This window comes from Leptodactylus fuscus, chromosome 9 (genome assembly GCF_031893055.1).
Source record: "Leptodactylus fuscus isolate aLepFus1 chromosome 9, aLepFus1.hap2, whole genome shotgun sequence".
Taxonomy (NCBI): Eukaryota; Metazoa; Chordata; class Amphibia; order Anura; family Leptodactylidae; genus Leptodactylus; species Leptodactylus fuscus.
The window spans coordinates 71372205-71397386 of NC_134273.1; the positions used below are offsets into that span (position 1 = coordinate 71372205).

Here is a 25182-nt window from a genome sequence, read left to right on the forward strand (position 1 = left end):
GTGTCCAATTTATCCTGTTTTTGGAATGAAAGTATTAATGGTTTATTGGTTTTGGATCTGCGCAGTCCTTGTCCTTTGGTTCGAAAATCTGCATTTTCCTCCTTGTGAATGGAGTGTCGCTGTGCTCGCGATCCATTCACTTCTATGGGATTGCTAGGAATGCAATCTCCGCACTAGCGGACGCCTCATTGACTTTTGGTCCCTTTGTTTCCTCATTTCTGGGAGCCGTCGTGGCCCCTGTACACAGTATTATCCCCCATAGTGGCCCCTGTACACAGTATTATTCCTCATAGTGGCCCCTGTGCACAGTATTATTCCCCATTGTGGCCCCTGTACACAGTATTATTCCCCATAGTGGCCCCTGTATACAGTTTTATCCCCCATAGTGGCCCCTGTATACAGTTTTATCCCCCATAGTGGCCCCTGTATACAGTTTTATCCCCCATAGTGGCCCCTGTACACAGTATTATTGCTCATAGTGGCCCCTGTGCTCGCGATCCATTCACTTCTATGGGATTGCTAGGAATGCAATCTCCGCAGTAGCGGACGCCTCATTGACTTTTGGTCCCTCTGTTTCTCATTTCTGGGACCCGTCGCTTAGACCTCCAGTAGTCTGACACTTATGCCGGGGACTGTTGATGGAGAATGTGTCCTTAACTGGACAACCCCTTTAATTTTATTAAAGCACATCTATTTCCAGTATCAGCTTTATAGACATGTTCCTATCTCCCCTTGTCAGTTTCAAAAGATGGCAAGTACAGTGATACTACAAGTCCCAGCAGGATAGGGGAGCATGCTGGGAAGTGTAGTGACACGGGCTGCAGAGCTGTGCTCTCTACTACGGCTCTCAGCCTGGTACTGTACTGTAACTGGTTCCATCTGAGTCTACAACAAAATGGCCGGTCACTAGGCCGCAGCGCCCGACCTGACCTAGTCAAGCAGCACGCTGTTACCATGGTGATGACATAGTGGGCGGGCGGGGTCTCGGGACGTTCCCGGCATGCTGCAGCTCCTTGGCCGGCCGCCCCTCCTCCTCCTCCTCTCCAGATAGTGACCATGGCGCCGGTATACAGCAAGTACCTGACCGCCCGCAACTCCTCGGCGGCCGGGGCGGCGCTCATCCTGCTCTACCTGCTCAGCAAGCGGAGGGGAGCGAACGGGTGAGACCTGCGGGGAAGGGGAGGTGTGAGGTGGGAGGGAGTGTGAGTGACAGCCCGGGGGACGGAGCCGGCCTGTGTCATTGGGACACCTGAGCTCCATACGGCTGCGCAGCTCTGTTCACTGGCTGTGCTGGGACTTGTAGTTCTCCTCAGGCTGCTGCTGCTGCACTTGGTGTCAATGACTTCCCCTCTAATTTCTTGTCTCCTCATCTGTCAGTCTTGTAAGGTAGTGTTCACACTTAGCGGGGAGATTGTCTGTCCAGATTTGGGAAACGCAGTGACTTTGGTTGCGGCGACTCATTTTGCGTCACCAGAGAGAGTCAGAATGTTGTGCGACTTTGTATTCGTAAGTGAATAACGCCGCAAGGTTCTCCTCTGGTGCGACTCCGTTCACTTACACGAGGGACCGAAGCCGCGGCGTAAAGGGGGGCACGGAAAACTATTGGGGTTGGATTTCTTGACCCGCCATTTACTTTTATTACTTGCCATAAAAGCAGGTCGAGGCTTCAATCTGTGCTCGCTGTAAGGAGGCCAAGGTTGGCATCTAGTCCTTACCACAAAGGGTTATTCCATTTCGGCAAATCATGGCCAAGACTGGAATAGTTGGCCCCAAGTCATAGGTAAGGCCCAGTCCCCATCCAGTGTTCATTGTCCGCTTGGGGACCCCCCTCTAAGCGGTTACCTAAGAATCTACACAGACCCCATAAACTAACAGGGTCCGTGCGGTTTCCATTCGGTTTCTGCATGAAACACGTAGAGGAAAAAGTCCTGCAAGCAGCATTTTTCTCTTGGCATGTTTTGTGCAGAAACCACACGGACCCCATTATAGTCTGTGGAGTCCGTGTTTTCCAAGGTAACCACTTTTGTATGCGTATAGGTTTCTGTTCAGGGGGTCCCCGAGCGGACTTCCCAAATGCAGATGTGAAGCGGGTCTAACCAGCGATGCTCTACTCTGTTTCTGCAACTTCCATAGATGCGAGTGTGTGCCGGGTATCACAGCTGAGATCCTCCTAGCGTTACAGTTACAGATCTAAATGTGCTACACTGTTTCTATAGCTCCTATTGGTATTATGGAAACCATGTAGAGTGCACCGCTTGCCTGTTTGCGTCATGCCTGCCTCGGTGGTTCTGACGTGCAGCTGGATATTCCTGTCTTGGTGATGATGTGCCAAGATGGAAATAACTCTTTGGACTTTATCCTCACCCTGCAAAGGAAATCTGCAGTGGATATTGATCTGCAGTGCAGATATACACTGCAGACATCACCCTTTATAATACAGTGCAGTGCAGATATACACTGCAGACATCACCCTTTATAATACAGTGCAGTGCAGATATACACTGCAGACATCACCCTTTATAATACAGTGCAGTACAGATATACACTGCAGACATCACCCTTTATAATACAGTGCAGTACAGATATACACTGCAGACATCACCCTTTATAATACAGTGCAGTGCAGATATACACTGCAGACATCACCCTTTATAATACAGTGATGTACAGATATACACTGCAGACATCACCCTTTATAATACAGTGCAGTGCAGATATACACTGCAGACATCACCCTTTATAATACAGTGCAGTACAGATATGTATATATAGTGCAGTGCAGAGATGTATATTACAGTGCAGTGCCTAGTATCTGATGCCCTTAGCCTATGTCTATGTTGAGCATCATTTGTGCAAAGCAATTCCCTCCTATTCTGTAGCAACATGCGTGATAAGGCAAAATCGGCATGTAAATTGGTGCATGGGTTGAACACTATGGAGAATCTGCTGCATAGATTGTCACGCTGAGTGAGGGGATTTTGCAAACCTATCTGCACCAGTTTTCTTCTATAGCAGGGGTAGGGAACGTACGGCTCTCCAGCTGTTGCAAAACTACAACTCCCAGCATGCATACTTGCTGTGCTGTTCTTGGAAGTGAATGGAGCATGCTGGGAGTTGTAGTTTCACAGCAGCTGGAGAGCCGAAGGTTCCCTACTAGAGATGAGCGAGTACTGTTCGGATCAGCTGATCCGAACGGCACGCTCCATAGAAATGAATGGATGCACCTGGTACTTCTGCTTTGATGCCGGCCGTCCGCTTAACCCCCCGCGTGCCGGCTACGTCCATTCATTTCTATGCGAGCGTGCTGTTCGGATCGGCTGATCCGAAAAGTACTCGCTCATCTCTATTCCCTACCCCTGACTGCAGCCCCTTGGTAATTCAGGCACGCTTATACCATTTGTGGCATCCATTGTTTGCACTCCACAATGCAGCTCAATTTCCGCTGCAGAGTTTTTTAACATGTGGAAGAGATTTAGAATTATTTTTTTTTGGTCCTGCACTTCCGGAAAATCCACCTGTAAAGTCGCCTTACAGGTTTGTTCAGTTGTTTCTTTTTTAGGTCATATTGTTATTCTGGGGACCGGCAGCGCGTCTAGCACAGCACATTACAATATCTCTTAGTTGTATGGGGATGACTTGTAATATTTGCAGGCGTATATAGGACGGCTGCCAGTGGAGATGACTCGCACAGAGGACAGGTGTGGCGATGACCTCCATAGACAAGGCCTGGTTCACCATGTGGCGCTTCCTCCCCTCATCTGCTAGGTCATGAATAATTCATCTCCGTAACCTTTGTATCTTTCAGCGTACTATATCCGTTCTCTGTGAGCGATGCCGTATGTTTATTTCTGTACTTTGCACCTTAAAGCTATGGCCGCACATAGCGACCTGCAGAAAAAAACGCAACGGTAACGCATCACAATCTTTCCCGCTGAATTTGTACTGTATTGAAGTGCAAATGTAGTTCTCTTTTAACAGGACAGGGGCCAATTCCGAGCTCCGTTCTTCACAGTAGTAGCCATTGTTTTCTTTTCGCTTCCCATTGCCTGCAGTGCCGAGATCAAGTCCATGATAGTACGGCAGTGCATGCAATGCTTTATCACCGACTCCACACCGCAGAGAAAGATGCTTGTGTGAATAAACCTTTAGAGTAAGAAGCTGGATTTTCTCTTTTATATCATGTGACCGGCCTGGATTTCTTTTCCACGCAGTTGTTCCTTTAAGAAAAAAAATAAGCGGATTTACAAAAAGGAAAATTCCTTACCCAATGCCGAAACCTAGGACAAAGGATTCACTATGTGGAAAAGAACAGTGACAATTTGGGTTGCGTCTAGAAATCTGAGGACTTGCCAGTTGTTCACAAGGCTGCAGTCTCAAATGGACTTGATAATAAGAATAGGTTTCCCCCGTAAGGACGTATTCACAAGCGACAGAATTTTTGCACTTTTATTTTGTTTTTGCAATTGTTCATTTATAGTGATGGCGTTTGCAGAAATCCGTGTGTCGGCTACCAAAAAGAACAGACTGAGTCACATAAACTGAAGCAAATCTGCTGCACGGGGGATATATCTCTTAAAGGGATCCTATCATTGGATACCCTTTTTTTCTCCCTTGCATGTAGGAATAGCCTTAAGAAAGGCTACCTTTAGATGACTGTGCATACCCAGGCCACAAGAAAATGGCTGCTTACACCAGCTTACTGTGCGCGGTTTGTTGCGGCTCCCTGAAAAAAGAACGGACATGCTCATTCTTTGCGAATCCGCCTCAAGAAACTCCCTTCTGACTAGGCCCATTCATTGGGCCTACTCCGGAGCAGAGTGTGCGACCGGATGTCGGTGTGTTGTATCGGCATCCAGTCGCAGCTACCCGTATTTTGGACCGGAACCTGAGACAGCCTTCGCCTCAAGTTCCGGACCGAAAAACCCCATGTGAACCTTTCGGAGACTCCAATGCTAGTGTGACCCAATCCTGAGCCATTTAGTACCTGAGAAGCTGACAATCTACTCTGGAAGGTTGTTGTATCCCTCACAAAGATTGTTGCTGCCTTCATTTTGCAACCGTGGATAACGTTATCAATGTTTTTTTTTATCTGTGTGCGATATCTTGAAGACAGTTGGATGTGCTGATGTTTCCTTCTATTATTAACTAGGTGTACTGAAGATGCGGCCGGTCCTTAGTAAGACAAAGGTTACAAGTGAGTGAGTGTTCATCTCAGTGACATAAGCGCACTTGGTGACTTACGCTGGGTTCACACTAGTGTTCGGGTCTCCATTCTCTGATTTCTGTCTTCTGCACGCAGAAGATGGAAAGCTGTCAGAGCGGGTCCGGCCGTGAGCGGCGGTGAGCGTTTTATGCTCCGTCGCGAAACTGTTTTTTTTTTTTAATTGGACACAGAGTACTGCATGTCCGACTCTGTGTCCGATTTAAAAAAAAAAAGGTTTCGCGGCGGAGAGCATAAAACGCTCACCGACGCTCACGGCCGGACATCTTTCAAACCCATTCAAATGAATGAGTATGAAAGAGTCCTGCGGGTTTCCGTCTCCTGCCTCTGTTTTGTGCAGGAAACGGAAACCTGCAGAACGGAGACCGGGCGCAGATGTGAACGAGCCCTTAGGTGCTTGCCTTAAGGGAACTGATTTACAGTCGCAGACATTTTTGTATCAAAATCTGCTGGTACAAATCAAAATTAGTACAAAAGGGGCCCTAGCTTCACAATAGAGGTCTATGTAGACCGCTAGCGGGTTTTTTTTTCCGTGAGCGGTATGTTCTGGCTCACGGGAAAAAAAAGCGAGTTGTCCTTTCTTCAGGCGGATTCTGCGGCTGATTCAGCCCTGGCGGCCGCCTCGCGGTAGCACCCTCCAGACTGGGCCTACTCCGGAGCGGGAACCCGTGACAGTCACATTTTGGTCCTATTCTGATGTGGATTTCCGCATCAAAATCAGGACCAAAAGGACCAAATCAGGACCAAAATACGTGGTCCCGTGCCCCGTGTGAACTAGCCCTTAGGGGTCACAGCCAATGTACCAGCTGAGGGAAGGGGGAGAGTAACCCAAACTACCAATACAGGGAGAAGAGGTTAAAAAGGAGGGCACTGAGTATTTTAGCTATGCCTTATATATTCATTGTGGCATTTGTGTTTCCCCTAAAGGGAGCAATGCAGAGGACATTATATTAGGGGACTGTTGATTTTGGGCTCACTAAATCTATACCCAAGGAAAGAATAAAACCCTGTCCTCTGTCCTGATCTATGGTCGGAGTCTGCTGATCCGTTCCCAGCACGTCATTGGATTATGTCACTCCGTATTTAGTCATTAAAGATACATGGACTTTCCCCAGCAGGGTGTCCAGATACCGGGTGCAGTATGTACAGGGCCATTTAGCAATAACTATTTCTAAAGCAATTTTTTTTTTTAATGGAAGGTTAAACAAAACTAACTTAAGGGCAGTCTGTCAGATCGAAAAGGCCTCTGAAACCAATCCTAAAACCATGTGTAGGTGTAGGAGAAAAAAAACTAACCTTAGTGGCCACAGACCCATGAAGTGGGGTTTTTATGGCTATGCTGATTAGCTTGCAAGTGCACTGGGGGCGGCGCAGATGGCCAGGCTGAAATTGTCCCTGACAACTATAGAGGTGGCGTTGGGCACTTGTGGTTGTCAGTAAACAAATGACGCAATTTGGGATCCCCCCCCCCCCACCATGATAATGTTCCCTGGCTGTTGGGTCATCTGATCCAGCAGGGACCTTTTGGAATTAAAGGGGCAATTTTTTTTTTTTTTTAAATGTCCTGTTTGCTGGAGGGGCCGATCACAGGCCTCAGCAACGACCTGTTCACAAATGGCACGTGACTGCTGTGACAGGCTGTTGGTGAAGAACACCCCTTTAAGTCACCCCTTTAAGTCCCCATCTCCTGGCGCGACCCACTTCTGTGTATTACTTACTGTAGGCCACTAAACTGTAATATGTCAGTATGTTGTTCCCCTCAAACATTCGTATAGCCAGAAATGGTAGGGATCTTCTGACAGGTCAGACTCTATAATGTCCATGTTGTGCTGTTTATAATGCAAATCCTTCCCATTATTAAAAACCTAATAATAATCCATCGGAGTGTGAAGAATGTGACTCTCTGTAAGGTGCGGCACCACCCCGGCCTCTTCTTAACAGATAACCTTTGTCTTACATAATGTTTGCGTGGTTCATATACTACTACATCGCCACGCTGTCACGTCGCTTACATCTCCATTTACTATGTACATTTCAATGGGTTGCACTGTCCTTGACTTTAACCTTATAATTTCCAAAGCAAACACAGATAGCATTCCTATATAGCAGGTAGCTGATTCCCCGGGGGTCGATACCTTGTACTATAAGTGATTACATATGTTTCCATACTCACGGCAGCACATGGTCTACTCAGGGAGCTTTGGCTCCTATTGAGATTTAGGATCTGGCTGTAACCATTGTGCAGTGGTGGTAACTATTTTATTAAAGATTGTGAAAGTTATCTGTTTATCTGTAGGATAAACCTGTATTTCCCGGCCACACCTAAGCCTAATGTTTCTCACAGTCCTGTATGTTCATGTCATTGTTAAACTCCACCAAATAATCTTTTCTGCCTGCAGATAAGGGGGCGTTCACACTGCCGCTGATGTCCGCCCCGGGGAAACCGGAGAGCAGACTGCGTGCGAGCGGTCACCTGTAAAACCCATTCCAATCACTAATAGAGGGTCTCGCCACTCCTCATAGCAAGCCTACGGATCTGACGGCGATATCGGACAGCACTCACCTGTTTGTATCAGCCTCATAGACATTCAATGTGGTTTTGGCCTACTGCCTGCCCCCTTAATATGGCGTCCTATGTAGAATGCCCTGATTTCTAAGTAATGGGCAATGGGGCAGAAAAAGATTCTGTATGCCATATTTTATGTCTATGTTTATTACTTCCTTCCAAGGGCTTGCTGTACTGGATTGAGAGGTGACGGCAGTTCCTGTACAATCTTTGTCACGTTGGGTAAACTTTGGTCAGTGCCAGATGAGTTAGCAGAGATTGTAGTAGGCCAAAGGTACTGCAACATGTTGTGTGAAACTAGGTGAAAGAATACCGCCCGCCCAGGTGCAGTGCTATAGTGTTTCCTAGAACGCCGGTGACCTGTGACCTTCCTTCTACCTTTTTTGCAGTCTCTGTCATGCTCCGTGGTGGCATTTATCCAGGTTTAACATGAGCCAAATGCTATTGGGGAGAAAATGTGCACCTATAAAATAGGCAATACAATTAGTGAGAGCGGAGGCTTGTTTTACTGTCAGTGATGCTTTTGTTCTGTGTTAGTGTCTATGAATATCATTTCTCTCCTTTATATACATGTATGAGTGAATAGTGTGACTTCTGGCTTATCTATTTGTTGTGTCAATGTCTGTGGTTGATGTACTTTGTGAGTTTTTGGTACTATGTACATAAGTAAACAGATTTGGTTGTCAGTAGAATTGACTTCCATCCTACCAATATGTGCTGTGTATGGTACAATTGTATTAATCATCTCTGCTTCTTCTCCAGGAAGAAAAATGGGAGGACACCGGTACAGAACAATGAGGTGACTATGGCCTTCTCAGTATTTCTGATTCCTTCATTTATCTGTATGATGACCCCGGGGATTATATCACTTGCAGCCCCAAAGGATAGATGCTTGTCTTGTGATGTCTTTCAGACTGCGAGAAGTGCAGAATAATTTGCTCTTAAGCCATATTTACAACATGGCCGCCATCCATCTCCCCAGGCCATAAATGCACTGTTTATGGAGAGGGAAAGCTCCAAAGTATCTGGCAGCAGATGAACTTCCTACATAACAAGATGTGTTAAAGAAAACATGCCTGATACTCTGCTTCCTTATATCTGACTTCAGAGGACTGTCTGGAGACTTGAAGGACTCTAGCAAACTAGACCAGATCATTACCTCTTGTTACATCATCATATACATGTATAGCCTGGGAAGGGCCCACTACCTGAATTCTGGCACACGTGTATGTGATGGCGTAGTGTATGGCTATATGGTCATGCCCAGGGGGTCAGTGATTAAAAGTCTCCATCCAGAATGAATGGCTGGGATCAGAGGAGACTCCGATCATGGCGCCAAGTAAAGGAGGAGTCTTTTTGTTATACCCCTACCAGCCCTGGCATTGTGTTCACCAGGGTGTCTGGAACCTAACCTAAGATCCCCAAAGCTGTCACTTATGCACAGACTGTAATGTCATCTACACAAATGACATGAGATTGTTAAAAATGATGACAATGCAAAATGAAGAATACAATAAACCGTATTTTTATTATTCTTTTTCCATTCGGTGACATATTGTATATTTGATAGTTACAAAAATCAGAAATACTAGATATCCTCAAACTCATAAAAACATGTTCAAGAAAAATATCTAGTCATTTATTGTGAACACTCGTGTACCCTAAAATTTCCCCCAAAAATGTGCAAGTCTTTACTTTAAAAAAATAAATCTTAAGCAGCCATGTAGATGTATAGTCATAAAACAGAAAGCTGAACAAAAACCATAGGAGAGCATTGCCTCCCCCCTGGGGTCATTGTGTACGGGCACGTAGTATAGTTCCTTCTGTTTTGGCACGTTTTAGAAAAAAAAATCAATTAACCCCTTAGTGCCATCTTTTGGCTTACACATTGACTTAGGCTGGGGTCACCAGTTTGCCTTGCGACTCCTTTTCTCCTATTACTGAATGGAGTTGCATTGGGACCCTTAGTGTACCCCAAACTTTGCGATGAGCTCGGTCTAAGCACACTATAGGGGATCACAGTGCGACTCCATTCATTAACATTATTGTGGGAGTTGCAGGATGACCTGGTGACCTTTGGTTGCGTTTCAAAGCCACCGTGTAGCCCTATATTAAATGTGTATTACTTGCAGCCTAGGATATGACATAGTTCATCCGACACCCCTACTACATCTGCCATTTTGGAATGACAAATATGGCCACTTAGAAAATAAAAGTTTGTGTTTCAGCTGTTTCTGAAGGTACAATCTTCTGTTCTTACAGAAAGACGGCAAAAAAGAAAAGGCAGTGGTGGACCGAGTCTTCTTTGCCAGGATTGGCCGCATCCTGAGAATACTAGTCCCTAAGACGTTCTGTAAAGAGGTGAGTGTTTGCTGCTTCGTGTCTTGATTTCTTGTATTTATGCACATGCTATTGCTTTTTTGAACACCTTGCCGATCACTCAATGTTTTGTCTTTGTGTTACAGAGCGGATATCTGACGCTGATAGCGGTCACGCTGGTCGCACGGACATACTGTGACATTTGGATGATTCAGAATGGCACTTTTATTGAAAGGTCTGACCCCATATCACTCTTATCCCTATACACTTGTTGGATGATCTTTATTCTGCTTCTATAATTGACATGAAGGCTTTTCAGGGATACTTTTTTCCCCACACCTGCCTAAATTTTTTGCAAAGTACTATAGGAGATTTCTTCTCCTGTGACAAGTTAAGAGGTTTTTCTCACAATTGACAACTTGGTGGACCGCTGCTAAATGTCAAGGGTCTTGAGCTTCTCATTGAGGAGTTTGAAGTGAGTGTCGGCCATGTATACAGTATACAGAGCTGGTAAAGCTAGCAGGGTTCAGCTTTAGTAGTTCCCTAGAAATTGAATTGGGGTAACAGCATGCTTGACCCAATGGGGGCTGCAGGTTACATAATAAATGTATTTTTGTGGGCCAACCCCTTTTTAAGCCTTTACTTGCCAGTGGGCAAGTAATCATTGTTCTAGAGGCTATACATCCAGAGATAAAGCCAGTGCTGCCCTTACTTTCCATTGTGTCTTCACCTGGCTACATCTCTGGCTGTATTGCAGTGTGAGAATCCCGGCTTTACAATGGTACAGGTATTGCAGCTCTCGGTGATATACCTCTGAACATGACATTGACATTGTAAAGGGTCTGCAGGGTCTTGCTACTTATCACAATTCATCAATTTCTGCACTTCTGTAGATCTCTTTTTGTTGCTGTTTTCCCTCCTTAACCAGTAAACTATAATTTCTGGTGCTTTTATTGCAGCGGGATCATAAGCAGAGATAGAGCCTTTTTCATGGAGTACTTTTTCCAGTACATTGCTGCAATTCCTCTGGTAACACTATACCTGGAGTTTTGAGAGCATGGCTCCTGCTTTGTGAACTTTTTCAGTACCGTGCAGCATGCAGATTGCAAAATGCTTGAATTTCAATGTTCAAGAACAGTTAGATTTAAGGGAACAATCACATTGTATATTCAGTCCTATCTGTAAGCAGGATGTTATAGAGCTGGTGCAGCTGAGCAGGACTGACAGCTATATACACTCACCGGCCACTTTATTAGGTACACCATGCTAGTAACGGGTTGGACCCCCTTTTGCCTTCAGAACTGCCTCAATTCTTCGTGGCATAGATTCAACAAGGTGCTGGAAGCATTCCTCAGAGATTTTGGTCCATATTGACATGATGGCATCACACAGTTGCCGCAGATTTGTCGGCTGCACATCCATGATGCGAATCTCCCGTTCCACCACATCCCAAAGATGCTCTATTGGATTGAGATCTGGTGACTGTGGAGGCCATTGGAGTACAGTGAACTCATTGTCATGTTCAAGAAACCAGTCTGAGATGATTCCAGCTTTATGACATGGCATTGCATTATCCTGCTGAAAGTAGCCATCAGATGTTGGGTACATTGTGGTCATAAAGGGATGGACATGGTCAGCAACAATACTCAGGTAGGCTTTGGCGTTGCAACGATGCTCAATTGGTACCAAGGGGCCCAAAGAGTGCCAAGAAAATATTCCCCACACCATGACACCACCACCACCAGCCTGAACCGTTGATACAAGGCAGGATGGATCCATGCTTTCATGTTGTTGACGCCAAATTCTGACCCTACCATCCGAATGTCGCAGCAGAAATCGAGACTCATCAGACCAGGCAACGTTTTTCCAATCTTCAATTGTCCAATTTCGATGAGCTTGTGCAAATTGTAGCCTCAGTTTCCTGTTCTTAGCTGAAAGGAGTGGCACCCGGTGTGGTCTTCTGCTGCTGTAGCCCATCTGCCTCAAAGTTCGACGTACTGTGCGTTCAGAGATGCTCTTCTGGCTACCTTGGTTGTAACGGGTGGCTATTTGAGTCACTGTTGCCTTTCTATCAGCTCGAACCAGTCTGGCCATTCTCCTCTGACCTCTGGCATCAACAACGCATTTCCGCCCACAGAACTGCCGCTCACTGGATGTTTTTTCTTTTTCGGACCATTCTCTGTAAACCCTAGAGATGGGTGTGCGTGAAAATCCCAGTAGATCAGCAGTTTCTGAAATACTCAGACCAGCCCTTCTGGCACCAACAACCATGCCACGTTCAAAGGCACTCAAATCACCTTTCTTCCCCATACTGATGCTCGGTTTGAACTGCAGGAGATTGTCTTGACCATTTCTACATGCCTAAATGCACTGAGTTGCCGCCATGTGATTGGCTGATTAGAAATTAAGTGTTAACGAGCAGTTGGACAGGTGTACCTAATAAAGTGGCCAGTGAGTGTATGTATACAGGAAAGGCTGTCACTGATAGTGCCACCTGCTGGCAGGTGGATCAGGGATTTAATCTAATAATTGACAAGTTAGTAAGCTTTTCCCAAAATATTACTTGGCTCTCCTGCTCTGTAACCGGCTGCTGAGACTGCTTGTACAGTGTGACAGGTTACCTCTAAAGTCCTAGTGCTTTACTCCAAAATAATGCACCTATGTGCCTACTTAAGAATAAGGGGGCCTTCCAGAAGTCCAATCCTCAAATGGGGGACGTCTAATGGCATGGTAACAGTATGTGGTTTTATATGCAAGTCTTCCGGCAGATTTTAGATCCTTGTGTTTTTGTTCTGTAACTGTGTGTGCTTAACCCAACCACTAAGATCCTCCAATGTACCAGGAGGAATAGAATATAACCCTTCTCTTGTAGTAAAACCGCTCATGATTAAAGTGGGCTTGTCGCCTTTAGCAAGTAAACAAGATGGAAGATGAACTTGAAAGGGGTTTTGCGTAAACCACACTTATTACCTATCTAAAGGAAAAGTCTGATCACTAGCACCCCACCATGTGATCAGGAGTACCATTGTGAATGGTGCTGTAGCATGAATGCGTGACCACCCTATTTGGGGCATGGTACTCCGCCATTCACTTCTAGGAAATATCTGAAGGCGGTAAAGTGGTCACTCATGCATACGATGGCTCTATTCTCCCTGGGGACTCTGTAACCCTTGTTCTTGTGATCACCGGGGGGGGGAGACACTTGTCCCCCTGTTCTGTGGAGATGTGTTAGGGCGGGTTCACACCCACGCCCTGGTCTCCGCTTTCAGGTTTCCGTCTTCTGCCTGAGAAACTGGACAGTAAACGGAAACAGGCAGGCAGTTTTCAAACCCATTGATTTGAATGGATTTGTAAAGTGTCTGCCCGTGAGCGTCTTCTGGTCTCTGCGGCGAAACCGTTTTTTTTTTTTTTTTTTTAATCGGACACAGAGTTGTAAATGCAGGACTTTGTGTCTGGTTAAAAAAAAAATAAAAAAGGTTTCGCCCGCAGAGATTGCAAAATGCTCACAGGCGGACACTGACTGCCAGGTTTCCGTCTTCTGTCGGCAGAAGATGGAAACCCACAAAGCGGAGACCGAGCGCAGGTGTGAACCCGCCCTTAGTGGGACAATCCCTTTAATGAATCACTTTAAATTGTGACGATCCTATTTTCTTCTAATATAAAGCGCTCTTTATTGTGTGATGCCAAATGTAAGTTATTAACTCTGTGTGCATGTGATGGTTTGCAGCGCAATCATTGGTCGCAGTAGAAAAGATTTTAAGAAATACCTTTTCAACTTTATCGCCGCCATGCCTGCAGTAAGTCTGATTTTATTTTAATATTGTTCTAACTGCACTTTTATATATTAAAAAATGTATTTTTAAATATTTGAACATGAAAAATAAAAGGGCTATTGTCACGTAATAGCGTTAGGACATTTTGCTAGGATGGGTCATAGCTTTATAGAGGGATGAACCTTTGAAACAACAGGTCTCCAGCATTTTTCCTGCACAGCAGCGCCCCCGTCCACCAGCATTCAGCAGTACAGCTTTATCCAAGTGAGCGAGGAGCCTGTTCTGTCCAGGATCGCATTGGATGTGATGCCGATCTCAGACAGGCTCACACCCTGCTAAATGTGGTAAAAGTGGAACACTGGTGGGGGCAAATTACCATCTATCCTGTGGATTGGGGGTAACTTGCAAACTTGTTCCATCTCCAGCAGAGGAACGGAGCAGCATAGTGTAAGGTTCCTTTAACATTGCAACCACAGTGAATGTTTACTCCTGGCACATGAGTTCCACAGATGCTTGTGACGGTGCCCAATGGCGACATCCATCACTCATAAACATCCTTATTTACTGGGGTTGTCCAGGAACTTTTGTTATATGGCCTATCCTTCGAGTAGGCCATAGATATCTGATTGGTGGGGGCTGACAGTGGCCTTCACACAGATCAGCTGATGAGCAGATATTTATGGCAATACTAAGAATGGACCATCAGACAAAAAATCCGGGGCAACCCCTTTGAAGGGAGTCTATAGTACTTTAGGTGCAGTAAGATACCCTGGGCTCACGTAAATGAAACACTTTTTTTTCCTATTTTCTGATCCGTGTCTCCATTGCTGAGATATTAACTTTTTCCCTGATATGCTCCTAAACAGTTTATTTTTTATTTATTTATTTCTGTAGATTGTGAGCCCCATATAGGACTCTCAATATACATTTTATTCCCCCATCAGTATGTCTTTTGTAGAATGGGAGGAAATCCCCGCAAACACGAGGAGAACATACAACCTCCTGGCAGATGTTGTTCGTGGCAGGATTCAAACCCAGGACTCCAGCGCTGCAAGGCTGCAGTGCTAACCACCGAGCCACCATGTTGCCCCTCCTAAACTGTTTAGTGCAAATGGGGCCTCGCCATTGTTCTCAACACACCAGAGAACTATTTCTTCCTGGCATTATCTCCCTCTGTCCTGCCTGGTCCTTTCCGCCATAGCCAGTAACTAGCTCTTTGGTGTCATCAGAGCAGCGCCGATGACCTCATTACACCAAAAGCTCATTACCATATTGCAGTGCCGATGACCTCATTACTCCAAAAGCTCATTAGCATATCAGAAAAAAGCTCCAAAGTGCCGATTGGAAAGCCGTTTTATTGACCCGAGCCCTGACCGTGCTTGTAGTTTACTAGGCGTTGTTCCAGTGACACTCCCTGTAAATAATATGTATTTTTTCCTAGTTTCTTCTGTGTTCTGCTGCTGCTACTACCAGTCTTTAGGTCTTGGTTAGTGTACTGGGGGCCTATAGATCTGTAACCTATACACCGGGTACACACTGTATGTTCACATTTCAGGTGCAGTGTGAAAGGCTCTTACAACAATGCTTCAGTTCACATGAAGAACAGGATTAACACATGGACCCTTTCTATAAAGATTAGACATCTGAAACTGCTTTGTGCCTGGCTTATCTTGTATTAATCGTACTCACATGATGCGCTAAAATTACTTTGTAGATGGATCATGATAGAAATATATTTAAAGGGGTGTTCCTGTCCCTATATGGCTGTATCCTTATGATGTGGGCCTCTTCTAGTCTCTCCATTCACTTGTACGGGAGTTCCTTACTCTCCTCTTGTTTATTACATACCGCCATCATGTTCCACAGCACTTTTAACGTATCTTGTACTTCAAATGCAATGTCCTGGCTCAGAACACTGACCTATACACTGAGTCTGGACTATGCAGTCGGGCACTTGTTGCGCCCATTGCATAGGGTCCCTATATGTTACATGCTGTGCCCTTAAAATTGAGTAATTTGAGGATAAATTCACATATGAAAGTTTTCTTCCATGCATGTTAATGGGGATGTTTGTGCAATATGTAGATGTATTTTTGCCTCTTTTAAATGAATGAGAAATTTCTGTAACAAGTCTGCTGTATGTGATGTGTTATCTGTTGGGTTTATGTATATTGATGTCTGCGCTGCTTTTTTTTTTTGCAGATCTCTTTAGTAAATAACTTCTTAAAGTTTGGTCTGAATGAGCTGAAGTTGTGTTTCCGAGAACGGCTGACCAAGTACCTTTATGATGAATATCTGAAGTAAGTACCTAGCATATAAGTCTACATACGGTAGAATGTACTGCATGGAATAAGGTGCAGTTTATACCATTTATTGCACCCAACATTGGAATGGTAACAGTAGGGTAGATACTAGAATCAGGTGTTGCCTGGTATACTGTGGATCCAGTAGGTGGCGCTGCCTCTTGGGACTGTTAGTTTGAAGCACCACCTGCCGCTTCCATGTCAAACCAGGTGGGTTAGCGTTGCACATAGGAGAGGCATAGTTAGCCTTTACTTCATCAATGCAACACCCCAAAATGCCAAGGCTTTGGGTGTTAGTTGTAATGAGCTAGAGGGCGGAGCCAAATAGACCGCACAGCTAACTCTCCTGAAGTCAAGGTGGCGCCACCTACTGGATCCATGACGTACCTTACTTAAATCACTCCATTTTAGACTCAACTGTAACAGTAGGGGAGAGGGAAGTTTAGTAATTCTTTCTTTTGTATTAAACCAGCCCTCCCCTCTTATAAAAACAAAAACTAAATCCTATTGGATAAGACCTGTCACAGCAGTGCGCCACCTAATGTCTATATGTCATTCCCTATATGCAAGATCTAAAAATGTGAGAAATAAATCTGGTTTTAGAAAGGATTCAGCCTAGTGTTTGTCTCCTTATTTTGCTTGTTTAGTGTTCAGCTTTTGTGTTGTTTTTATTTTGAAAAAAAGTTGTGTACAGCTACGTAGCAAAACTCTCTTTATTCATATAGTCACATGAAACCTTATATTCTGTCCATTTATTCTGGCACCACAAACTGTATAAACAGATGCATGATTTTTTTTTTTTTTTTTTTAAGATCCTTTACTTACTACAAAATGGGCAATCTGGACAACCGGATAGCAAATGCCGACCAGCTTCTTACACAGGACGTGGAGAGATTCTGCAACAGTGTGGTGGACTTGTACTCCAACCTGAGCAAGGTGAGCTTATATTGTTGGCCCTTACTACTTATCCACAGAATAGCTTTCCCATCATTGGGACCCCCACCAATCTCAAGAAGTGTGGCTCTGCATCTCCTATTTAATATCTTTGGGTTTGATGCAGGTGGCAGAATAAAGCACTGAACCGCACAGAGCTACATTGTTTTTGTCAGTCCCATACAAGTATGTAATTGAATAGACCAGCAGCATATTGAGCTGCAGTGAATTGGCATTTATGCACTGAGGCTGTCCATGCTTGACCTGTTAGTAGAGATGAGCGAACACTAAAATGTTCGAGGTTCGAAATTCGATTCGAACAGCCGCTCAATGTTCGTGTGTTCGAACGGGTTTCGAACCCCATTATAGTCTATGGGGAACAGATACTCGTTAAGGGGGAAACCCAAATCCGTGTCTGGAGGGTCACCAAGTCCACTATGACACCCCAGGAAATGATGCCAACACCTCTGGAATGACACTGGGACAGCAGGGGAAGCATGTCTGGGGGCATCTAACACACCAAAGACCCTCTATTACCCCAACATCACTGCCTAACAACTACACACTTTCCACATTCAAAAAAACCTCTATCAAAGTGGGAAAATACCTGGAAACCTTCTTTACTCCCCAAATGGATGGACACAAACCCCAATTTAAGCTCAACAAACAGTAACAACCACCCCTTTAAATCACGTTCCCCATGACAACCACAAATGGAATAGGCAATGGGAATTCCAAATGCCCTCACCCTTAACTGTCATTTTGAGTGTGTGTGTGTGTGTGTGTGTGTGTGTGTGAGTGATGTGGTAAGACCTTCCAAAATTCACTTTTCTAGCCCTTAACATGAGCCCTTCCAAACAAAGTTACAGGACCTTAAGCTGAGCTACCAGCAGAGATTGAGGCCCTTGGCATGAGTAGAGCCTTGCACCAGCAGTGTTTTTGGCACTTAGGGTGAGTTGAGCCTTGTACCAGCGTGTGTCCCTTAACATCAGGCGGGCCCTAAGTTCTGCGCTTTGCACAAAAGTTCCACATTAACTAGGCTGAATGGTACAAAGATTAGTAGGCCCGAGAACCAGGAACAGGTCTTGCAATGGCTGTCGGATAACGCTTAAAGCACATTGTCCACCAGCCAGTCAGCCTCTACCTCCTCTTACCCAACAGTCTTGTCCTCCTTCCACCCAAAATTCCCAATCTTCCCAGAACAATAACCCCAACTGTCCCTGCTCCCCAGAGCTGTTCTCCCTTCCTTTGACTGTACCGCAACCTGCCCCTCCATTTCGCGATTCCAAGGACCTAACAGACGAGTATCTGTGTCCAGATGCTCAAACACTAGAGTCTCCTCCATTCCATCTCCGGTCGATTTGGTGGCGGATGACCAGCAACCCACCCTCATCGACGACGATGAGACGCAGTTGCTGTCAGGGAAGCCAGTTGACATGCGCATTGTGCAGGAGGAGGAGGCGAGACAGGAGTTGGAAGAGGAGGTGGTGGACACCGACCCCACCTGGACAAGGCGGATGTCAAGCTGGGAAAGTAGTGTGGATGTTGAGGCAGGTGCAGCACCAAAAAGGGTAGCTAGAGGCAGAGACATGTCCAGAGGCAGAGGTCAGCTGCTTTGCCGAAGCCAGGCCAGACCCGGAATGTCCGAAGATGTTCCCTTTTGTACCCAGCCCAGAAAAACTCCCCCATCGAGGGCACGTTTCTTGAAGGTGTAGAGTTTTTTCAAGGAATGCGCCGAGGACAGATATAGTGTCGTCTACACAATTTGCCTCTCGAAATCGAGTAGGGGCCCTGAGAAGAGCAACCTGTCCACCACTTCAATGCACCGTCATTTGGAATCCAAGCAATGGAATCGGTGGCAGGCAGCAACGGCAGGACAAACGTCGCCCGCCGTTCATGCCACTGCCTCTGCTCACAGTGCTGGCGATGCACTCCAGAGGACGAGCCAGGACATCACTTCATCTGCCTCCGCCACTTTGTTGACTTCTCCCTCATCCTCCCCTGTTTCTGTCTTATCTCCTTCTCCTGCACCATCAAAGGCACCATCAGGCGCTTCTTTACAACAACCCACCATCTCTCAGACATTGGAGCGCCGGCAGAAATATACCGCTAACCACCCACCCACGCAAGCCTAGAACGCCAACATCGCTAAACTGCTGGCCCAGGAGAGGTTGGCGTTCCGGCTTGTTGAAACTCCCGCCTTCCCGGATCTGATGGCAACTGTGGCACCTCACTATGCCGTCCCTAGCCGTCTCAACTTCTCCCGGTGTGGCGTCCCCGCCTTGCACCAGCACGTGTCACTCAACATCAGGTGGGCCCTTAGTTCCGCGCTTTGCTGCAAGGTCCACTTGACCACCGACACTTGGACAAGCGCCTGTGGTCAGGGATGCTGCTTATCTTTAAGGACAGGCAGGGTGAATGTGGTGGAGTCTGGTCCCGGGGTGCAAACTGAGGTACCCTATCTCCTCTCCCAGGCCAAAATTCATGGCAGGAGTAGACTGAAACCCTACGACGCTGCAACCTCCACCACAGCTACTAGCGGCAAACGCTAAAACACTGGTGTGGGGAGACGTCAGCAGGCGGTGCTGAAGCTCATCAGCTTGGGGGACAGACAGCACAGTGCCTCCGAGGTCAGGGATGCCATCCTGGCTGAGATGGCATTTTTTTTTCCCTGCTACACCTGGGGCCTGGCATTTTTACGCCTGTGATAATGGCTGGAACCTGGTAGCGGCTCTGGAGCTTGCCAGCCTCCAACACGTTCCATGTTTGGCCCACGTCTAACCTAGTGGTGCAAAGTTTTTTGAAAACATACCCAAATGTACCGAAGCTACTGTTGAAAATGCGGCGCTTGTGCGCCCACTTTTGCAAGTGCACAGGAGTCGCTGCTAGCCTAAAAACACTCTAGCAAGGCCTACATCTGTCCAAACACAGGCTGTTGTCCGTCATTCACACACGCTGAAACCCTACAATACCATATCTTGAGCAGGGTGTGTGAGCTGCACAGACCTTTGATGGAGTTCCATCTACAAAACCCAAGGGTTCCTCAAAGTCAGCAACCAAAGTTTCTGCACCATGAGTTTCCAGGGGTGGCAGAGTTATGGCTAGGGGCAGAGGCATGGATAGGGATGATGTCTAGGGGCAAAAGCAGTGTGGATGTGGAGGCAAGCTAAGCAGGAAAAACTGGGGGTACAAGCTAAGGCATGGACTGGGGTGATGTCTAGGGGCAAAAGCAGTGTGGATGTGGAGGCAAGCTAAGCAGGAAAAACTGGGGGTACAAGCTAAGGCATGGACTGGGGTGATGTCTAGGGGCAAAAGCAGTGTGGATGTGGAGGCAAGCTAAGCAGGAAAAACTGGGGGTACAAGCTAAGGCATGGACTGGGGTGATGTCTAGGGGCAAAAGCAGTGTGGATGTGGAGGCAAGCAAAGCAGGGAAAACGGTGGCTAGAGGCAAAGGGATGTCCATAGGCAGCAAGGGCAAAGATGCAAAACTCTCCCGTTTCAAGAATTTTCCTGACTTGTCTCCCCACAAAACATTCCTGGGAGGAGGGCTGAAACACCACCCTCCTCCTCCTCCGCTGTTAGATTGACCCCAGCTACGAGCTGAAAACGCTGCAACACTGGTGTGGGGAGACGTCAGCAGGCTGGGCTGAAGCTCATCAGCTTGGGAGACGGACAGCACACTGCCTCTGAGGTCAGGGATGCCATCCTGGATGAGATGGCAATTTGTTTATCCCCGCTGCCCCTGGGGCCAGGCTTTTTTGTCTTGTTGGAGGGCTCTGGAGCTTGCCAGCCTCCAACACGTTCCATGCCTGGCCCACGTGTTCAATGTAGTGGTGCAATGATTTTTAAAAACATACCCCAAATTAGCTGAGCTAAGGGTGAAAGTGCGGCACTTGGACACCCACTTTCCCAAGTCTACAGTACCTGGAGCTAGCCGCAATACACTCCAGCAAGGCCTACATCTGCCTGAAGCACCTACTGTTGTGCGAGGTCACCACACGCTCTAACCCTAGATACCGTATGTTCAGCAGGGTGTGTGAGCAGCAGAGACCTTTGATGGAGTACCAGCTACAAAACCCAAGGGTTCCTCAGAGTCAGCTCCCTCACTTTCTGCACCATGAGTTTCCATGGGTGGCAGACTTATGGCTAGAGGCACAGGCATGGATAGGGGTGATGTGTAGGGGCAAAAGCAGTGTGGATGTGGAGGCAAGCTAAGCAGCAAAAACTGGGGGTACAAGCAGCCGGTGACATCATCACTGACAAGCACAGCTGTCTGTCAGCTGACAGGCTGACTTTCACCAAAATGAACAGACAATGGATAGACTCATCATATACATGTCAGTTACATGACAAATTTAGTGCAATTTGCAAGTCCAAGATGGTTTGGAGATCTGCGGAGAGGAATCTCACCACCTCTTGCGGGTGCCATCATTTGGAAGGCAAGCCCTGGGCTCAGTGGGTGAGAGCAAGCGCAGGATAATCGTCGTTTGGCCTGGCGGCCACTGCCTCTCCCACTGTTGACAGGGCTGGCGCTGCAGACCAGCAGCCAGGACACCTCCACATCTGCCTCTGACACTTTGGGGAGTTCACCCTTATCCTCACCTTTTCCTGCCATTTCTCCTTTTGCCCGCGCCATCATGCGCCTCTTCCCAGCAACTCCCCATCTCCCAAGCCTTTCATTTCATGCTAAAGTACAGCGCAACCCACCCACATGCCCAAGGCTTCAACGGCCTCATCTCAAGAAATCTGGCCCAGGAGATGTTGGAATCCCGGCTGGGGGACACTCTGCCCTTTTTGGGCAGAGTGTCTACTGCGCCACCGCACTGTGCCGTCCACACCAGCACTTTCCCCCCAAACATGAGGCGGTCCCTAAATTCAGCGCTTAGCCCTAAAGTTCCATGTGACCAGTTACGAATGGACAAGTGCATGCGGACAGGGACGCTACCTTTCAATTTGGGCACAGTGGTTGAATGTAGTTGAGGCGTGGACCGGGTCGCAAAATGTGGTGGCCTGACTTGTCTCCCCACACAACATTCCTGGGAGGAGGGCTGAAACACCACCCTCCTCCGCTGTTAAATTGACCCCAGCTACGAGCTGGAAACGCTGCAACACTGGTGTGGGGAGACGTCAGCGGGCCGTGCTGAAGCTCATCAGCTTGGGGGCCAGACAGCACACTGCCTACAAAGTGAGTCATGCCATCCTCGATGAGACGGCAATGTGGTTTTTGCCACTGCACCTGGGCCCAGGCATGTTGTCATGTGTGATAATGGCCGTAACCTGGGATTGGCTCTGTAGCTTGGCAGCCTGCAACATATTCCATGCCTGGGCCACGTTTTTAACTCATTGCTGCTAATCTTTTTAAAAAGGTACCCCAATGTTCCTGAGCTACTGGTGAAAGTGTGGCGCTTGTGCGGATAGTTTTTAAAGTCTATAGTTACCGCTGCTAGCCTCTATGCACTCCTACAACGCCTGTACCTGCTGGAACAACGGCTGTTGTGCGACGTCTCCACACTGCTGGCACTAAACATATCATGTGTTGAGCAGAGTGTGTGAGCAGCACAGACCTTTGATGTAGTTCCAACTCCAAAACCCTCGGGTTCGTCAAAGTCAACTCCCTCAGTTGCTCAACCATGAGTGGCCATGGGTGGCAGACTTATGTGAAATCCCATCCCATCCATTGCACTGGACACGAAACATTAGCATGCGCTCAGCACAACTTCGGATATGGCAGCTGCGTTAAGCAGGGTGCAGGGTACAACACAGACCAGGCCCGAGCACCAGGAACAGGTGTTAGAAATACTGCAGCATCCGCCATTTCCTTCCAATTTGGGGGTTTTGGACCCGCCACCGACTTGTCTGGACCTAAGTGGGGATCATGAGACACAGTTGCCATCAGGACAAGCTGTGGTCATGTGCGGTTTGCAGTAAGGGGCCAGTGCGCAATTGGAAGAGGAGTTGGTGGATGACGAGGCCACTGACCCCACATGGACAGGGGTGATGTCTATGGGCTAAAGCAGTGTAGATGTAGAGGGAAGCTAAATCAACAAAAAACCTGGGTAGAAGCAAAGGCATAAACTGGGGTGATGTTTAGGGGCTAAAGCAGTGTAGATGTGGAGGGAAGCTAATTCAACAAAAAAAACAGGGTAGAAGCAAAGGCATAAACTGGGGTGATGTTTAGGGGTGAAAGCAGTGTAGATGTGGAGGGAAGCTAATTCAACAAAAAAAACAGGGTAGAAACAAAGGCATAAACTGGGGTGATGTTTAGGGGTGAAAGCAGTGTAGATGTGGAGGGAAGCTAAGCAGCAAAAACAGTGGGTAGAAGCAAAGGCATGCAAAACTCTACCCTGTTGGAAGACTTATTCCTAGGTCTGGAACACGTTAATGGCCCCCCTGGACAAATTACTGCCACTCAGGGGCCTAGTGTCACCAGGAGGGACAAGTATAGGCGCATGTTGTGGGAATACCTGGCCGACACCAGCTCTGTCCTCTCCGATCCCTCTGTGCTCTACAGCCTACACTTATTTTCTCATCTTTTTTTCTGCACTGCACATCTCTTGCCTGCTTCGTTTGGGATCTTACAAGTGGTGGTCCACTTCCAAAGATGGTAATTTCACTAGACAGTGTAACGGGAGTAGCTGAGGGATCGCTGTCTTAACCACTTTTTGGCACAAAATTAACTTCCAAAGCCAAATATGGTGCAAGTATATGATGCAAGGACACCTACACACCTATCTCTGACACATTGGGGAGTTCACCCTCATGCGCCCTTTTGGCCTGCACCATCATGCGCCTCTTCCCAGCCACTCCACATTTCCCAAGCTTTTCATTGCAGGCAGAAGTACAACACAACCCACCCCCATGCCCAAGCCTTTAACAGCCTCATCGATAAACTGCTGGCCCTGGAGATGTTGGTGTTTGTTTATGCTTCTGGAGACCCAGGCCTTCCGTCAGCAGATGGCAGCTGGGGCACCTCCCTATGCTGGGCCTAGCCGTTACTACTTCTCTTGGTGTGCTGTCTCTGCCTTGCGCCTGCATGTGTCCCATAACATCAGTCGGGCCCAGAGCTCTGCGCTTTGCTGCAAGGTCCACTTGACCACCGACACATGGACAAGCGCCTGTGGTCAGGGATGCTGCAGTGCTTATCTTTAATGACAGGCAGGGTGAATGTGGTGGAGTCTCTTCCCCGGGTGCAAACTGGGGTGGCCTATCTCCTCTCCCAGGCCAAAATTCATGGCAGGAGTAGACTGAAACCCTACGATGCTGCAACCTCCACCCCAGCTACTAGCGGAAAACACTGTAACACTGGCATGGGGAGATGTCAGCAGGCCGTGCTGAAACTGATCAGCTTGGGGGACAGACAGCACAGTGCCTCCGAGGTCAGGGATGCCATCCTGGCTGAGATGGCATTTTTTTTTCCCTGCTACACCTGGGGCCTGGCATTTTTGCGCCTGTGATAATGGCTGGAACCTGGTAGCAGATCTGGAGCTTGCCAGACTCAAACACGGTCCACGCATGGCCCACGTTTTTCAACTTGTTGGTGCCATGTTTCTTTGAAACCTACACCATTGTGCCTGATATACAGGTCAAAGTGGGGCCATTTTCGTAAGTGAGAACTAGCCTCTGCTAGGCAGAAAACATTCAGAGCACACTCCTCTCATCTTCGCACCGTTGGCTGGCGGAGGAAGACGAGGGGGTTGGAGTGGCATCTGATGTCCCTGTCCCACACGAGGCTAGAGGGTGCACTTCAGTGCATCCCATTGCTTCACCACAAATGGTGTGAAGGGGAGTGGAAAATGGAGGAAATGGAGAGTGACCCTTACAGTTGGGGCCAGCAAAGGCATGCCAAGTAACACACTGGCACACATGGCTGACTTCATCTTGGGTTGCTTTTCAACACATATTTCACATCATGAAGAACAAATAATACTGGATTTTTACAAGCCTCGAACCCCGGTCTAGGTCTAATGTCTGTTCCTTTCTTATATTAGGGGAGAGGGAAAAAAATTACTTCAGTGATACGTTTAGCGTACATAGACTGACTATTAATGTGCATCCCACTTAGTGTTG

General features: G+C 47.2%; 1 protein-coding gene across 2 annotated transcripts in view; it reads left to right on the forward strand.

Moving 5' to 3' along the window:
* The first annotated feature begins 1038 nt into the window (after positions 1 to 1038).
* ABCD3 (ATP binding cassette subfamily D member 3) overlaps positions 1039 to 25182 on the forward strand; it is a 38232-nt gene continuing 14088 nt past the window's right edge. The window contains exons 1-7 of one of the 2 annotated variants that reach the window (XM_075286562.1): positions 1039 to 1160; positions 8550 to 8586; positions 10050 to 10148; positions 10253 to 10341; positions 11066 to 11135; positions 16082 to 16179; positions 16995 to 17118. In XM_075286562.1, coding sequence (XP_075142663.1) covers positions 1057 to 1160; positions 8550 to 8586; positions 10050 to 10148; positions 10253 to 10341; positions 11066 to 11135; positions 16082 to 16179; positions 16995 to 17118 — 621 coding nt within the window. In that variant the 5' untranslated portion in view covers positions 1039 to 1056. Of the gene's footprint in view, positions 1161 to 8549; positions 8587 to 10049; positions 10149 to 10252; positions 10342 to 11065; positions 11136 to 13833; positions 13904 to 16081; positions 16180 to 16994; positions 17119 to 25182 lie in introns of both variants that reach the window. The other variant, XM_075286561.1, reaches the window with a different exon arrangement.